At 38.2% G+C, this 19,381-nt stretch overlaps 1 protein-coding gene across 7 annotated transcripts in view; it reads left to right on the top strand.

The window, feature by feature from the left end:
- trim44 (tripartite motif containing 44) overlaps positions 1-19,381 on the top strand; it is a 43,928-nt gene that overhangs the window by 7,309 nt on the left and 17,238 nt on the right. For 6 of the 7 annotated variants that reach the window (XM_040133884.1, XM_040133883.1, XM_040133880.1 and 3 more), the window contains 2 exons: positions 4,642-4,938; positions 12,079-12,101. In XM_040133884.1, the coding sequence (XP_039989818.1) occupies positions 4,642-4,938; positions 12,079-12,101 (320 nt within the window). The remainder of the gene's footprint in view (positions 1-4,641; positions 4,939-12,078; positions 12,102-19,381) is intronic. The other variant, XM_040133885.1, reaches the window with a different exon arrangement.

Below are 19,381 nucleotides of genomic sequence, written 5' to 3'. Positions count from 1 at the left end.
GCCAAAGGCAAGGACAAATCCAAAGTCAGTGTTCTATTAATTCTTTTTAGGCCTTTTCGCCTTTCACAACAGCGGGGCCAGCCCTATGAACACGAATGTCTCTGACTGACTGACTGACTGACTGAGTTATAAAATTACACCCCTGGTCAGGTGGCCAACAGTTGGAGTTTCCTCATTGGCTGTTTCATATTTCAAAATGAATTTGCGTGAACAGTTTCTATTATATCATATGGGGGGCGTTTACATCTCCTTTTTTGGTAGATTTACTGACTTTCAGACCCCTTTGGTGATTTCTTTTCAGAAAAGCACCTAGCAACAAATCTAGTGACTTTTTGGACAAACCTTAGCTACTTTCCATAGAACAGTTCTGCCACTATTGTCTCGGAAGCGCAAGGTCAGGCTTTCCCTCCGCATGCACACCTCTCTGTGCGTCTCATTCATTTGAAAGCACTGTAACTGAGTTAGACGTGATCATTTTACAAGTAAATATAGCTGAAATCAAAGCACAGCCAGACAACATTGCAGTTATAAAACCAGGATTTTAGCAGTGCAGAGCAGCGGCTTGGAAATGGCTTGGAAGTGACTGCTGGTTAACATGTGGTCTTAATTGGTTGCGTTTCAGTTACTATTTTGTACCTGTTCCATTGTCTGACAACAGAAACAGAAAAACATGTAAATGAAAACACCTTCATTAGGAATTCGGCTGTATTAAATTACGCAGAGAGTAGGGATGAAGCAAACGGATGAAGAGATCAAACCGACTGACAATAGGCAGAATGTAAATATGACATGATGAAATCAAAAAAATGCTAATTAGCATATAACATCATCTAGCGACATTTAGCGTCATTTAGGCTTGAGCTATTTTACGTTGAAAGTATTTGTTTACATTGGTTCCACAACAGTTTTCAGCTACGTCCTCAGTTTTCGCCCATTGACCATACACAGTCCAGCCATATACTAAGTTTTGACCTAGTCTTGTTAAAAAAACATCTCACAAAACAGACCTCTGCATAGGCACCAGGACTTGCTCTGGTTTGGTAGTGAGGATATTCAAAGATAGTTAACCATTTGAGCTCTCCCCTTAGGAGGAGTCAAAATTAGATCAAACATTTTTTCCTGTTTCTCCTTATTTAAAAAAAAATATAAATGCATTTTTATTCCTTCATTGAAGCCTCAAATGCTCAAATTGAGGGAAATAGTTTCAAGTTAAATGCACCATTATATCAGTGGGACATGTTACTCTTTTGTAATTTCAAGTAACACATGATGTTTGCTGAAACTTCAGGAGTTAAGTAGAAATTTAAGTGTCTGAAGTGTCTGTGTAGCTGACAAGGTTAAGATTAAAAGCTGAGGCTACTTTGATATTTATTGTCAGCTCTTTTTAGCTTACTCTTGTTTTCAATATAAGTGTGCCCTAATATTTCACCAAAGTAATACAGTGATCTGTTTTAATTTCCAAGGGCTTTGATCCTTGTTCTGCAGCATTTTTCATCAACACTAATGAGTAGCACAACCTTGTCTTCCTATATTGTAAGCATGTGAATTTTTAGTTGAATGTATTAGAAATGTTGTATTTTTAGTAAGCCACAGATCCTGAGGACACATTTTCAGTCACAGAGTTTTTTTCCTCAGAATTTCGGCTTTCAGTCCACGTTTCACATCTCCAATATAATATACATAAAGTCATGAAATAAAGGTTGAGGTTGACATTTTCTTGCTAAAATAACCATTTTGAATTGTTATGACTGCAGATTACATTGCACAGGTTGGTTATTTTTCTTTTTTTTAATTTACTTGCATTAACATATCCCTGAATTTCTCAATTAAAAAGGTTCTATAGTAATAATACAAAGAATGTTAGAAACATGACTGAAAAAAAAAATTAGCTTTCTTAATCTGCTGGCCTGCTGTCCTACCTCTGCCTGTGCTCTCCCACTCATCTTTCATCCTTACTCCAACTCTGCCCTTGCAAGCAGTGTGCCGCTGTCTCTCCTGAGGCCTCATTTCGTGGCCTCAGTTTGCAGCAATGCAAATGAAGATTAGCACGGATGAATGCTCCTTCCTTGCTAGCAGGACAAATTCTCAGAGAAACTCTGTCACTGAGTGAAAGGTCCAAGGGCAGAGGGCCCCTGCTCAACAAACACAAAGAGCACTGATCCAGGAGCACGGTTCCAATCTGCCACTGAGGCCACGGGACCTTGACGAGAGGGCAGGGGGCTCTGCAGAGGTCCTGGAGATTAGGAGATGTGGTGATGGAATGTGTCAGATTAATGCCAGATAAAAACACAAAAGATGATCAGTTTTATGTTAAGATTCTGTCTGCCCTATTCATGTTGTAGCTTTGCTCTCGGGTAGCATTGTTCTTTATGATTTATGCTAACTACATTTCCTCCATTCTCTCAAACTTGTTCTTACCAAAAAAGAATAAAATATGCAGAAACTCATTTTCTTTTAATACATGTGTGCTGAATGACTTATGTGAATGTAGAATTACGTCATGTAAAGTAAAATGACATTGGAGACATTCATTAGTGGCAGTCTTTTATCCCAAATGTTGAACCACACATTTAAAGTTAGCCTGCATTTAACTTTTGCTCAGCAGATACATATACACACATATGTGGTGCATCAGAACATGTGTGTATATATGTGACGTCTAGTAACATTAGCATACTTGCTTGTGTAACATTAGCTATTATGAGCCACCAGAAGCCACAGGTCATGAATTGAACTTTTTATTTCTAAAAGGAAGATTGAATAGTTTCTTACTTCAAACGTTACATGGTCTCACTTTAAATATTGATAGTTTAGCCATTTAAAAGAAATACTGTTGATAAAATTGAGCTTTTCATAATCCTAATGATAACTGAATGCTAAAGCTACGCCTGACATGGAATTAACTAATGAAGTGATTACTGCTACTAGTAGCTGTTAATTCATTCATAGATATCATTGAAAAATTTGACAGATAGATATAGTTAATTTGGCTAACTGATAATAAATGTAAATGTGTAGCAGATGTCAAAGCTTTTAGAAATGATTATTTGAAAGGATTATTTAGATTTGCAGGGGAACTGCACCTGAGTATTGAATTGGTTGATATTCCATAGCATCCAGGACACCTCAGTCAGAGTCAACTTAGAGAAAGACGTCAGAGACATCCAGAAATGGGCAATGACTTAAGCATTAAATTCCAGTCCCAGCATGAAATGAAGTAGTAAATGCCTTGTCATTTCTTAATGTGTTTTTTAAGTGCTCACTGCCCACGTTTAAAATGATGAGTCATCTAGAAGATTTAATCAGCCTATATTGCAATTTAGCATGGATTTATCATATTTGAGCACTTCGTTATATTGCTCTGTATATTAAATTATGAAAACTTCATTCCAGAGGCATAGAAAGATAGATGGAGGAAGTGCTGCTTCATTCTCTCCAATCACCAACATTCAAGGATACATTTCGCTTATGTATCTGGAAAAGGGATGGAAGATGTTCCTAGTCCAACCCTGTTGTTGCTTATTGTTCCTCAACTGTCAGACATGTATTCAGGGCATTGATTTTGGTGAAGCAAAAAGAGAAAATGACTCTTTGCTTTTCAATTAGATGTTAACTAACTCTCTCTGTCTGATTCAGAATGAGCAATGTGTTTTTCTCTGCTCAAAGAAAGTAAATTAAAAATGTTACTTCTTGCGCTTGGTTTAATGGGCAATTTGGAGAATCTGATTGCTTGTGCAGAAATGGCAAACACAGGATAAAACTTTGGGCCCCTAGGGACCTTGGCTCTGCCAACCTCAGTGAAGAGTGATGATCCCTTGCTTCCCTAGAGAGAAGGAGGCTGAGGGCAAACAAGATAAAATAGATGGAAAGGAAGGGAGTGAAGTTCTGCTCAAGGGAAGAGGAGAGAGCGAGCAGCTGATGTTCGTAGATTGAAGTGATTATAACATATTCAGGAGCAGAGATCATGACAAGGGACTTTGGGGTGTTTTACATCATGACAGCATCTGCGTTTGAGATGTAGCCATCTCAGTGGGAAGGATTGTAGGGAGGAGTCTGTTTACTGAGGCGTTTTAACGTAATGAGTCATATCTAAAGAGAACCTCATTGGGGAACAGGGAAAGGAATTAAAGGGGTATCTCAGTGAGCAGTTCAGTTGCCTTGAAAGCCAAACAGATGGCTTGCTGTGGTAGAAGGAGCCTCTGAGGTCTCTATCTACAGATGGGATGCTAGGAGTTTATGCTCAGGGGATCTGCTTCAAGCTGTCAATTAGCTATTGCATGACAGAGACTAGTTGTTTTGTTAAGATAATATCCACATTTCAAAGTAGAAGATAGAAGTTTCTCTATGCCCCCTATACTGTGGTCATTCTATATGCATCTATCTATTTCATTGCTGGATGTCCAATTTATACCCCTACAATTTTATTGTCATTTCATTTCTGTTTTTATTTACTTTTTTTTGAGTTTGATGTCTATTGCTGGACTCTGTTTTATTCATTAATCTCAGTGATTCATACCTAACTGAAATAATTCATTTGGATTCATTTTAAATGGCAGCGCAGTATCCCCTTCCTTTTCTCTACATAAATTCACCCAATTCTTTCCTTAACTCTTCCCTCTCTGTCCCCTTTACATATCTTAGATGTCCACAGAGGAGCTAGAGGCCTATGTGAACAACCAGTTTGATGAACTCCGCAAACTGGTGCATCTGGAGGAGAAAAGGACCCTTCACCTAGTAGACCTCAAAGAGGCCTTCCTCACAGCGTCCGCTGCAGAGAAAATCGCAGAGATCACCGTCCAAACTGAGCGGCTGCAGGAGGAGATGGCTAACATCACACATCAGCTGTGCCTGCTCGAACAAGCTGAGGCGCAGGCAATAGGTCCTGCAATGGTAGCAGAGGTCCTCGTAGCAGGGCCTGGACCAGCCCACAGATTGCCGGTGAGAAGAACCTTCCTTCCTTCATTTCTTCATTGTGCTTCTTAAACAGCTTATATACAATCAGCACTTTGGGCCTAACTCACTGAACAGTCAAGTGCAGGTAGAGAGGTCAGCAAGTTGATAATGTCACAGAAGCCCAGTGTGACTTACATCCAGCATGCCGTAATTTAATTAGTGTGATGTTTTAAACTTGGAGGTTTTGAATACTTAAAAACACACCATTTCTTCTTCATATACTTATACTGTTTGCTCTACATAAGCTACAGTCGAATTCAGTATACTTCACATATCTAATATAGTTGAAGGTGTTGGCCTTGCTCAAATCCTGCCCTCTGAAGGTGATTTCTTTGTGGAAGAAATTAATAGGATTTTCATTCAATTAATATTTAAGGTAGGCTTTTTAATCTTTCAAAAATGTACCTATGTGAATTCTTCTGACAAATTATACTGGATCCACTTGAGCAGTCAGTTTAAATTTAGCTTGTTTAAACCACATTTTTGCTGTGACTTGAAAGCAGTTACCAAAATGAATGAAAAACAAGTGCATTAGATTGAGAGGCCCATTTTTGAGCAAAGCTGACACCCTTAATCACAACATCATGTCACATCACAAGGTCTGCTGAGAGCTGAGAACACAAGCAAGCAGGGTCAATAATTAATTAATCTTAACTTTGACCACAGTAGACTGGTGCCAAAGTTATTACTAAGGGCAGCCTTTTAAAAACAGGCGCTATTGCACCTGTCAATAAACAATTAGCAACAATTGTCCAGCCAGCACAAAGCTGTTTTGTTGCTGATCATGTGTGGCTGACTTTACAGTGCATGCTGTCAATAGTTATTGATAATTCATTACATAGCATAGTCAGCAGTGGCGTATCAGCCTGTCTCCAATTGTTTTGTGAAATGGCCTAGAAAAAAGTCTTGCTTGAAAGGGCTTGGTGCTTTGCTTAAAGACTTATGAGCAGCATGAATGCTTACAGCCATGGAGGCTTGAACCCAGGCATTCCACTTGAAAGAATTATCTTCCGAATGACTGTGGCACCTGCTGCATAGTCATTATAGCAAAATAAATATGGTAAACAGGTGCCACCATACACAGCCAGGCCGCGATTTCTAAATGAAATCAGGGCCTGGCTGTATTTACGTATGTATCACACATGCATTATTTTTATGTAGAGAAATGCAGTTTTCCTTTCGCACCTTCATCTGTTTCAGTATGATACAATTAGTTAAATGCAAATTAATCCTGAGCTGCTGTGCTGATGAAGCATAAGAGTAACTATGTTTGTCCTCTGGCCACAATATTTTCAAGTTACAAGAGGAACACAACAGATGCGTGCACTGTTCCTTTTCTTTTTATTTACCAGCTTGTTAGTCAAAGCTTGGTTCTCATGCCAAAGTACTATTCACACCAGCCCGTGTGTGCAATTACAGTTTGCAATTTATACATTTGCATGTACGTAAACACAACCAGCAATGCAAACCATCTCAATGCACTTCTGTCACTAACGATTCTGTGGCATTTCACTCCCTCATCTCTCATTTGAACACTAAAGAGGAAGCTTTTACTGCTCATAGCCCCCAAATAAAAAATATCCCACTGGTCTATTTGTCACTTTCCATACTTGAGTCACCACAGTCAAGAAAGGATGCTTGATTGTTCTCTGGTGATGCTGTGCAGTACAAGGGAGGCTGCAGTAATGATTGTAGCTGATGGGCAGATTGCTTTTCTAGCTGAGAAAATGAATCCATGGAGAGCCTGGTTCATTATGACCCTAAATGAATGTCAACAGTTATCCCATTTGTTCTCACGTGTTAGTTATGGCTGGATTAAGTGATATAGTATATTACTTTATTAAGTATTATTGTAATGGGCAGTGTTATTTGGAGATGTATGGTCACAGGAGAAGTGTGTGTAGATGTAGAGAGGGGGCGTACGCAGCAATTCACTTATCCATCACCTGCGTATCTTACTGTATTTATATGGGTACACACAATTCTAAGTGAGCTGGGCACAGGTGTACATGTAAGTCGGAGAATGTGTGAAACAGTGAGATCTCAAGTGGAAAGAAAATGGGATTACCAAAACAGTTGTTGAGAAGAGGAGTTGTATCAAGTACACCTTAACTCACCAGCACCTGTAAAACTTTTTGTCGTACAGAATTTTAGATGTGTGGATCCTCATGGATCCAGACTGTAACTGACTCAGACATTAATTCTCCTACTTGTTCACTAACTCTGTCACTGTCTGCCTCATAGTGGCAGTTCCTACAAATGGCACATTGAACTACAATCCTTCACTTGATTCTTTACTGCAGCTCTGCTGAACTGTGTAGGCTACTCCATGTCTACTTTTTTTTTTTATTAATCTGTCAATAATTGTTTTGATTAATTAGTTACAGTAATTGTTTAAAATGTCAAATATGAAAAATCTCAGATTGCCAGAGCTTGAGTTGATGTTTTGTCTTGCCAACAGTAAAAAAGTATTTAAATTCAATGTACAATGTATGAAAAAAAGTAAAGCACTGATCATATTTGAAAAGATTAATTTTGTCTCTACTAATCAGTTAATCTGTTGTTTCAGCACTACAGCCCACTACCAGCAAAAGCTGCAGTAGTATAAAGTCTATACTCATTCTCACTGTATTGTTGTGAAGTATTGTTAGAGATTTGAAATCCATGAATGAAACCATGTTAGAAGCTGATTTGACACTAGAAACAAAGCCATTTCCTTCAACTTTGCCCAAAATGAAAATACATATTTAAATATGTTGACCTTGTTTGCTTTTTCTGTTTTTGTTTACTTCTGCTCCGGTAAAGCAGAATCTAATCCTGTTACAGATGTAGCCTCTGGCAATTTTTGGAAGTAATGCCTTGATTACGACTTCATACAAGTAAAGACTTCAGAGCAAAGTCAGAAAAGCGATTGCTGCTTTGTAAGCACATCAAGCTAGTACACTGCATCCATGTAACAGCAAGCCTTTGGAATTGAGAAACTATGATCTAAAATACACACACACACAAACACACATATATGTATGAATGTGTATATATATATATATGTGTGTGTGTATATATGTATATGTGTATATGTGTATATGTGTATATGTATATGTATATGTATATGTGTGTGTGTATATATATGTATATGTGTGTGTGTATATATATGTATATGTATGTATATGTATATATATATATATGCATATATATGTATATATATATATATGCATATATATATATATATATGTGTATATATGTATATATATGCATATATATGTATGTATATATATATGTATGTATATATATGTGTGTATATATATATGTATGTATATATATGTGTGTATATATATATGTATGTATATGTGTGTATATGTATATAAATATATGTATATATATATTCCTTTGGAATGGAGAAACTATGATCTAAAATATACACACACAAACACACATATATATGTATTTATGTATATATATATATATATATATGTATATATATATATGTGTATATATATATATATATGTATATATATATGTGTGTATATATATATGTGTGTATATATATGTGTATATGTGTGTGTATATATATATATATATATATATATGTATATATATATGTGTATATGTATATGTGTGTATATATATATGTGTATATATGTATATATATATATATATATATATATTCCTTTGGAATGGAGAAACTATGATCTAAAATATACACACACAAACACACATATATGTATTTATGTATTTGTATATATGTGTATATATGTATGTATATATATATATATATATATATATATATATATATGTATATATATATATATATATATATATATATATATATATATATGTATGTATATATATATATATATGTATATGTATATATGTGTATATATGTATATATATGTCTGTATGTATGTATATGTAATTTATATGTTGGTTCTAATTGATTTATTTCTCACCTTCATAAAATCCATCCTCTAAACTCGAAAGATCGAACCATATAATTGAATAATTGAGGTGAGTATTCTTGAGTAAGCTGAAACAAACAAAATACCACTGGTCCTTTTGATAATCTTCCATCTGTCTTTTAATGCAGTCACAAGAAGACACATGTATAGTCACACATACAAACATAGTAAAGAGGGTCAGCGCGGGTGAAATAAGCATTCTGAAAATTCATCAATAAGCAGGAGCCAGAGGGAGAATATCTTAACAGACTTAGTCTCAGTCCATTTATTATCAAAACTCGCAGTCTCCACGTTTTCTTTAAAAAATGTGATATGTTAATTGGTGGGAAATAGAGCCTGACTTGTAGAGGCACAGAAAGATTCTTGCCATTCAGAACATTCATACAGTTACACAGAGAGCATAGGGAACACAATTACACTTATGCTAAAGTAGGTATCATAAACCATTACATTTCTGTGATCATAGAGAAATATTTCAAATCCACTTATAATTTCCTGCAAGCCAGGACTGGTGCACTTGTGCCGGTGCACATACCAGCCCACTTATGTCTGCATCACCTACTTTACTGTGCAATTGTATGGGAAGACATTTTCACATTTAAGGCGGAAGAGGTTCTGTAAGGTTCCCTCACTCCGTGATTATGTTTAGAAAAGTGGATACGGAGGCCCAACACTGTTTAAGCTATAAAGGCTTCCTGGCATGGAAACAAAGCTAAGATGGCTCATTAGCCAGGCACTGGGAGTCTGCACCAGTGGTCCAACCCTGACTCATGAACCCAGGTCACAATGAACTGCATGCGGATTTGAAACAACGCAGCCTTTTTCCATGCAGTTTATTTCAGTTTTGTTCATTTTTAATATAAATGCATGTTGGGGAATAGTTTCATTTTAAGCCATTTGAAAACAACAAATAGTGACAATTTATCAATAATTCATCAAATGAGCTGATTGTGAACTAAGGGAATGTCAAATGAAATTTGACTTTCATTGTCGAGGAAGGTATTCACCACAGATCTTTGCAGTCTATACTAAAAACAGATCAATTTGGGCTTGATACGAATACTAACTGACCTTATTTTAACTGTAAATGGTACTTTACTGTTGAGCTGTGGAGTTAACCGCACACTTTTGAAAGAAAAAAGTTCTCATTCAAACAGTTCAAGAACACATCAGTCTATAAAGTTGATATTGTTTTTAATTTATGAATGGAGCAGCTTCAGGTTGCATCTGTTGATGGCAGACCCACAAGTCTGGGTTGTTCTTACCTTTGATAGACCAGTTCTTATGTGTGCAGGTATTGCTTGAACTGCCCTAAGCCATGTGAACAACACAGGAAATGGATATCTTGTATTATTCACCCCTCAGGGTATGATTTTGCTCCAAATTGTTGCAAACTGATAATTACAATCAGGATACAGCTGTATAGCTCTCAGCTTCTTCTTAAAACCATATTTCTTTCAGTTTTGTGGGCAGTGGTGCTAAAAAACTCTTCGGTTGGACCAAATGAAAACAAAGCATACACTTGGGACTGTAACAGCATAACATTTTCATTGCTGTAATATAACACAATCAAAACAAACATCCAAGAAATACAGAATGCATAACTAATTCAGCACTTGCTTATACAGAATCATTAACAAAATGAAATTTGACTGATGTGGTATGCATCTGACTCCAACTGATCACCAGGAATGGCTACCTTGATATCATTAATGATAGGATGGGGAATCATTTATTGTTGATTTTCGTCTCTTCAGGGGAATCGTTGATATTAATAAAAGCATAATATAGCGCCAGTGTTACACTTGAATATGCAAATTTTGTGTGTAGTGTTTAGTAACTTTAAAATATTTTGAATCACCCGATTAATGATATTCTATCCACAGTCCACTCATTGGCTCACCAGCTAAAAATATTTTTACCCAGCAACAGAATTGGTTTTTCAAAGAAATATTAAACCCTTTTTTTCCAGCGTTTTCAAATCTACCATTTTTAAACTAATGATAACCAACCAAGCAGTGGAGAAAGAGAAGGAGCTTAGCAAACGTGTGCTTTGTGTAGAGGGAGCCTTACAGCAACCGCTCAAGAGCTTCTTTTGGTGAACGTCAGTTTTGGACCCTGATTTCACAAATTGACTTTTGAGTCTATTGAAGTATTTGACAGGGTAAACCAAGGAAATCTCACTGAGTTCCAATATTTGAAACCACGTATTTGTCCAGATCTGAAGGTAATTAAATTTAGAGCCCAATCTTAGTCAGTGAGGCAGACAGCCAGTCAGTGCTCCGCAGCTTCCACTCATCAGCTCTTCTCTTATCTGCTGTGCTGCCTAGGAGCCACTGCCTTCAAGACGGTGATAGTTACACAGCATCAAAATTCCTTTCTGTATCAGCCATCTTAGCACTGGTAGTTAAAGTGTAACTGCACCCCCAGCTCTGAGTCTAACTCCACCGACTCCATAATTTGAAAAAATACTAAAAAAGTGGACAAGGGGATGGGGGGGAATGGATGTATGAGGCAGGAGGTGCTCAGTGACATTCCTAGGCCAGAGAAAAATGGAGAAGGACACAGTTCTCAAGCCACCTATGCTGCAGCGTTTTTTTCAGGTGGAGGTCTTTTCCCCTCCAGAGTCCCCTGAATGCCTGTGTTTGGCATGCGAAATACTGAGTATACACTACAAGTCTATTAGTAAATTCATAGCTACATATAATTAAAGCCTTCTGAAATAAGGTAATTACATTTCAGGAATTGACAGAATTTGAAATATGATTAAAAAAAATTGCATTTGGCACTCAAATAAACCTATAACTATAACTTTCAGTGTTTGTCAAAGCATCACAAACTGACGGTCAACAAATTATGTCCATCATTTTGAAACTTTTACATCCCAGTCAAACAGAAAAGCCAGCACATGAATAATGTTTGCAGCTCATTTGCTGCTTTGTTCCAAACTGCTCCTTTTAAAAACTCATGAATATACATGAGCACAACTGGCGGATGAAAGTGACGATTAATTTGTCAGATGTAGAGCCACACCAGATGTGGCCGAAGTTGATATAAATAATGTTGTTTACCTTTTATTTGTTATCCACATCACCTGTGCAAAGATTTTAAATATGTTTTATTCTGTCTCTCTCCCTCTCTGTCACTCTCTGTTTCTCATCATTTGCAGCACGACATTGAGGCCAGGCCAAGGTAAGACTGCCAGTGTGATTCATGTTCACCTTTTTATAGCAGAATAGTTTAGCAGCGACTAAGGACCCTTCAAAGCTTCCTCGCTAAGGCCCTTGTTCCATCAACCACCAGGAGACTGAAAAGTATTCATCTTGCATAATAAAACACACAAAATACAATCTCTCCAAGTTTCTTCCCTCTTATACTTGCACCTTTTACCGTCAAGCAACTTACAAACTCACTACAGACACAGAGTCACCTATGCACATCAGCCCTCCCAACCAATTTGCCTCCAAACCAATCCCGTCACATGCGAGTCACGTCGATGCCCCAGCAAGGCAATTAGTAGCTCTCATCTGTGTGTGCCCGCTGGAATCAGAAGAGGTGACAATCTGCCTGGCCTAATAAGAGGGCTGTGGACAGTGGCTGACAGGTTGGATGTGTGTGTGTGTGTGTGTGTGTGTGTGTGTGTGTGTGTGTGTGTGTGTGTGTGTGTGTGTGTGTGTGTGTGTGTGTGTGTGTGTGTGTGTGTCTGTGTGCATGCATGTGCGTGTGTGCATGCATGTGCGTGTGTGTGTTTATATGTGTGCTTATATCGTGTTAAAACAAGCTGTTGTGTCATTAGTGGGGTCAAGCCTCACCCTCTGATACAGAATAGTACTCACGTTTTTGATATCCCAAAGCCTGCAGGCATGTGTAAGGGAGAGTGAGAAACTGGATTGGACAGATGCAGCCATATTATTTTTCAGCTGCTATTATAGTTTGTTTGTTTGTTTGTTTTTTTGCCTAGACTACATCTTTCACCTTTATCTCTGTCTGTGTCAGACAATCTGAAATGGATAGTCCTCTCCCAGTCTCACACTTATTGATCTGTTGACACAAAAAAACCTCTCTGCCTTCTTCACCCTCAGCAGGAGTGCAGCTGCACCACCTGCTGTCTCTGCCTCTCCCCTTAGCTGTCTCTCTGGGCTTTCATCTCAAAGCACTCCTCCCCTCCCCAGACACAGACAAAGACATACACAGACACACGCACCCACACATACCCACACATACACACACACACACACACACACACACACACACACACACACACACACACACACACACACACACACACACACACACACACACACACACAGACTCAGACACCTTTGGCAAATGCCAGCACACCTGTCCTCAGAGAAAAGAACCTTATTTTCTCAGAGACTTCATTTAAAGTGAACACTGAATACAAAAATAGTCCAATGTTCCACAAAATACACTGGTGATGGACAACGTGCTTGTTTTCTGCAAACAGTAATTGAATTTTTAATTTCAGTTTGTACTATTTATATTGCAGCATTGCCTGCTTGTGGGAAATGTACTGTATTTCCTCTCTGGAGTGCCTTACTTTTAATAAGCATAGAAAGTCATGACCAGGGCTGGCAGTCAACATGTAATATATTATTGACTGGTCAACCAGAATTATGACCCCTAAGCTCTGGAACAGTTTGCAGCAAGCTTGGGCCCAAGGGTGATATGGAGCTAATAGTTTGTCCTTGGCCAAGGTTAACCTCTACATCTCTACACACTCTCAAACACACAACCACACTCCCTGATATTATAACTCCCAAATTCCCTCATATTGCCCTAAAATGCAGTGGGTGCAGAATCTGCTGTGGTTAGTCAAAAATGCCACACATTTTTGAGCGAAACACTAGGAAAAAAGAAACAAGGAAGGTATATTCTGGACAGCTTCATGTTGAGTTATTATTATAATATTGGTTGAGCAACAGAAATTGTACATCTTATGGTTTGAAGGTAAAGCCAATAAAGTGGTGAACAGGTAAAAAGAGAAATGAAGTGAAATTGTTGAATGAGAAAGAAAGAGCAGAAGGAGAGAGATTTTGCGGAATCAAGCAAGGAGTGAATGTTTAGGGTTATGTGCAATGGGTTCCAGACAGCTAATTGATTATGGAGCAGAAACACTAATCCGCTGTCTGAGCCCCATATCGCTGCCATAGACAGAGCATCCCCACAGGACCACAATCCTGCACCCACGTGCATCTTTCCTGGATTTCCTCATCAATACGATCCCCCGCCTCTCCTCAAGCCTCTTAACATAGGTACTCCGTGGCTGCCAAGATATTTCCTCCTCTGCATATAAATCTTGCATTACTCCCCTCAGCCCAACCATCACACCCTCCTGCCTCTAATGTGATGCACTGTAAATTTCACTTTCATTCCTCCCCCTCACCTTCCTTGCAACCCCTGTTCCTGGCTTACGTTTTTTACGTATTTTTTTGTGCGTGTGTTTGTCTTTTTGCGTGTGTGTGTGGTATATCTACGTGTTTGTCGCTTTATTTGCGTGTGTTAATGTGTATGTATGAACCCTCCTAATTGGCAAATCAGCCTCTTCAGGAATAGTTTGTGTGTGTATATGTGTGTGTATACATACATAAAATAACCAGACTAATGGCTTCATATAAGCTATGTTAGCATATTATGATGTATTATGATATTTTGTGTTTCTGTTATGTTAATTTATTTTGAAGAGAAATAATTAAAAGCGACGATAAAATTAATAAAATTTCTTTCTGGAAGCCCTCAAATACCATTCGTTTGCTTTAATATTTTGCAGTCTCAGACATCGGTGATCTCATAGGGCCATAGTACATCAATAGTGACCGTATCCACTGATCATTGCAGGAGAGGAGAGTGTCTCCGACTGTCTGCACACACATAAATGCACACACCAAAGGGTTCCGAGAAAGGGCTTATTGCTGCAGTAACATCTTAATTCCAGAAACCCACTTTTATGTTGTCTCCTGGGATATGGTGCATAAGAAAGAAATAGATGAAAAAACAGTGAGACAGTCAGTGAGAGCAAAGAGAGCTGCACAAGAAGGAATTCATATCGCCAGATTTAAACTATTTCTCTGTCTTTTGGATTCCACAACTAAAGGCTTTTAACTTGGGACTTTTGGACTGCTTGCCTCCAAAAGGGAGTCATTGGGGTATACCCTCAAGGGGGTATTCCAATGTTTTACATCCTTATCTGTATGATTGTACCGACAGGAGTATCAGTTTTAGTTCAAAGACAATCATTCTTCTCTAATTCACCAAGTCAGCTAATACCGAGCACCTCAGATTGTCTTATAAGGGACATATTTGCACCAACCATTTAGACTTAAAGAAGTTATCCCCTGTGGCTTAACCAAGGTACCAGTCAGGGTTGGCAGCCACCCCTAGTGGCAAAGTCCATCTGTCAACAAGAGAGTAACATTAAAATGCTAACAGTAGTGTCAGAGGTGTGCTGACCTGACAAATCTGCAATATATACACCTCATATATTAGGATACAGAGGCAAATAACTTTACTTCCTCCTGCTGTTGACATTCATTTCACCATAATGTTAGCTACCTAGAGCTAATGCTTGTATAACTGGTGCACCAGTTATACAAGCATTAGCTCTAGAAAAATATCTTAGCAGAAACAACAGATTGCCTCTTGGTGCAAAGAGTAGTGTCTTTTCCAACAGAATACTTGTCATTTTTGTAAAATTCCAGCTAACAGAAACCAATTTGCTTTGTAACATGGTATTGCCGTGTGTATGGTTACAGTTTAACATTATTTAGCTTTGTTGCTAAATGTGGCTTAATGTTACACAACTGTAAGAACACAAAAGTTTATGCTTGCTCGAACACAAATCTTAGCATGTTGAAATATTAGCCCTTTGAACAAAGCTCTAGTGGGGGCATAGCTGTTTGTACTGGGAGCTCCGTTTCTGAATCATAATACTGAATGCTAGTGTTAAGTATAAAAAGAACAATTATAACATAAACCGTGACTATCCCTGATATTTTTGACTTTTTCCCTGCCACCATTGGATAAGTAAACATTATTTATATAAATGCAGGTAACAGTCGAATTTGGTATAGCCTAACATCCAAAAAATGTGATTCTAAGTATCTCTTGTCAGAGATGCGGCTCTCTGTTTTCTTTACCTCCCACAGTGTGCCTTTCTTTGTGTTTTTATATCCTGTCATTCTGACCATATAAAGCATAGCAATGAAGATGAGAGCAGTTAAAGAGGAGACAGTTCCAGGGAAAATAGAAAAAAATGAAAAAAAAAAAAAATGACACAGAGGAGTTAAATAATATATTAATGTCTGTGTGAACGGATTACACTCACTAACTTTGCCTTCAGTTCCTGCTTGATATTCTTTTGAAAATCTGCCTATTTATTTGTATGAGGTTTATTTTATTTGCAGATACAGATGCTGAAATTATTAAAACAAAAGAGGGAAGAAATACGAACTTCGAATCTGTGAAACCTCAGGGCCTTCTGTATGAAAAAATGCTACCCCAAAGAAAGAATGGAAAAATTATAGAAGGGTATAGGGGAGAAAGGTTGAGAATAGGGGTTGGACGATATGGTTTTTGCAGGGCCTCTACGGATACCGATTATTAGTAATCAAGGAGACTGATAACCGATATTTGGCACCGATGTACATTTGCAGTAAAAATGGAAATGTTGGTGTCAAAATTTAGAATAACACAGAGTCCAACAGTGTGATGCAAGGAAATTGGAAGCTTTAGTTGACGGTAAGACACTTTCGTTTAGACATTAATAAACAAAAAAGACTTCAGCTGATTACATGGTTAGTTTCTCAGCTAAAATTCAGACAAAACCACTTCATGGTCAGTGAATGTATAAGAGTAAAAAACATCTAAATCATAAAAGTTCAAGTTTTACGACATGTGGCAAGTTTGCTTAGCAAGAGAAATGGAGGCCTTCTGCGCATATAAATCACACTGTGAAAGCACACTAAAATGGTAAAGCCCGCTGGGGAGCCTAGAACGTCTAATTACAATACGAGGTCCGCCCCATTCATTAATTCAATCACTCACGTCTCCGCTGTATCCCATGAGCTGCTGTACCCTGCTCTGTTACTTTATCATGTATGCATGGCCCAGAACACACACACACACACACACACACACACACACACACACACACACACACACACACACACACACACACACACACACACACACACACACACACAGCTGGCAAGTGGGCATCCTCTGTCTTTATTTCCATCCCTATTCTTTTCAACTTGCACAAACACACATATTGTATATGGCCTACATTAATTTCGACCTATACATAAATAATATGCTCTACATTTGTTTCACTCTGTATTTTGGTTTTGAAAACCCTCTCTGACTAACATTAATATATAATCCTATTTGCTTTGAAATGCATTAATCTTTAAGCAGTCTAACTTTATGATACTGTTACATTTGATATAAATGAAGAGAAGCTAAATCATGAAAGTTTACAAACCTTTAAAAAGTGAGTGAATGACTGATTAGATCAAAGTGAATGCTTTGACATTAAGTAATGATGTATGGTTGTGTTTATAGTTTTTATAGTGTTAAAGTAAGGAGGTTGCTCTACAACTTTTTATTTTTATTAATATACCTATTATGTTGTTACTTAATTTATTTTGAACTTAAAGAGCCTATAATCAATATTTTTATATTAACAGTGGATCTGTGTCACGGGTGGTGATGCACTCACAGAGAATTTTTACCTGATCCTGCAGTTCCCCTCATCTCTGCAGAGCTTCTTAGCATGTTTTAGCTCATTGTTTTGGTTTTCCAGCCCACAAATCAACTGTTTTGGTTTACTTTACTGCTCTCATCAGTGTCACTTTTGACCGATAACCAAACAGCAGAGAGACAAAAAGAGTGACTAGCTGGTGAACACAATGGAGCATTTTGCATCAATTTTGTATAAGAGTTTGTGGGGACCAAAAACAGAACCAAAAGTAGAATGAATGCCAAAAAACCCAACTTGATATGAATGCTAATGTTTCTCAATATCTGCTGGATTGTTAGGCAATTATTTGTTAACACGTTCACCGTATCAACTTTATCGCAGGTTCAAAATCAGAGCACTCAGTTTGCACCTCTCAGTATTATTGTATCAATTACCATGCAGGCACATGGACGTGCACGCACACTCACCCACATACTAGTGCAATCAAGCAACATTTTACATGCTAAATGGCTTTGGTGTTTTTTAACAAAGACCGGTAATTTAAAAGGGAAAAAGAGTTTTGAGTTCAAAATGGTACTCTGTGGCTACATCACTACACCTGAATCTTTGATGGCATTTTGTAGTGTCCCTCAATCAGGCATATAATCTAAACACTAGAAATAGCACATAGTGCTAAATCTCTTCTTTTTCTGCCCAAGAAGCCCTAGACATTTTGTGATGCGTGCTATTTTTGAGAGCTAGTTCCTATTATAAGTGTTAAACTAATTTATCTAAACCATGCAACAGATCTGTTTTTAACTGCTTGAGAGTTACATGCACTTCCTGCCTTATACCTTTGTTTTCCATTTTGAATTTTTTCAAGCCCATACTTGTAAACTCCCATCATTGCATGCTCGCTGACAGAGGGGAGCAATGGGGCAAATCACTCACTAGGTCTCATTGAGTGAAGGCTATAGACCACCCTGAACCATGCTGTACATTCACATGAACACATAAAACCAAGGAAAAGAGGGGGCTGACAGTGAAGCAAAGCAGGTGCCTTGGGGAATCAGCTTATCTGTCTGTCTGAGCTGCTCGCCCTTCACTGGGTCAAATGGATGGGCTGAGTGAAGCAGGGAGGTGTCAGGGGAAAGTGGTCAGAGGACACAGGACAGAGCCCTGAGATGAAGGTGTGGAGGGAGGGAGCCGCATTTCCTCTAATGAAAAATTTACATCGCTTGCTACAAAGGGAGGCACTACAGGGCCTCTTGCCTTTGTGCCATTCTTTGTGTGCGTCTGTGTGTGTGTGTGTGTGTGTGTGTGTGTGTGTGTGTGTGTGTGTGTGTGTGTGTGTGTGTGTGTGTGTGTGTGTGTGTGTGTGTGTGTGTGTGTGTGTCAGCAAGCCCTCATTAAATAATTTAAAAATGTTTCAGCTAGTGGCATCAGTATCTGTTTTCCTGTGTGTGTAAGGTCAGGCTGCTTATTATGACTGTAATAAAACCTCTTCATTAATACACCCTCCCTCTCTCAAATTCAAATTCAAACTCAGAGGTGCTTTATTGGCATGAAAGTTTCTGTGTGTCTCTCTCTCTCTCTCTCGCTCTCTCTCTCTCTCTCTCTCTTGACCATCACCATTCCACAGAGGTGGATCTTGGGTCCCAAATGAATGCAAAGCACACACAAACCACCCCGACAAATAGAGAGACATGCATTTAGATGATAAGAGACTATAAGCATGCATAATTCATGCCACATTGGCAACATTCCTCCA

The sequence above is a fragment of the Xiphias gladius genome, chromosome 8 (assembly GCF_016859285.1).
Source record: "Xiphias gladius isolate SHS-SW01 ecotype Sanya breed wild chromosome 8, ASM1685928v1, whole genome shotgun sequence".
Classification (NCBI taxonomy): domain Eukaryota; kingdom Metazoa; phylum Chordata; class Actinopteri; order Istiophoriformes; family Xiphiidae; genus Xiphias; species Xiphias gladius.
Note: the sequence above shows the minus strand (reverse complement) of the source record. Positions and strands in the feature narration are given on the sequence as shown.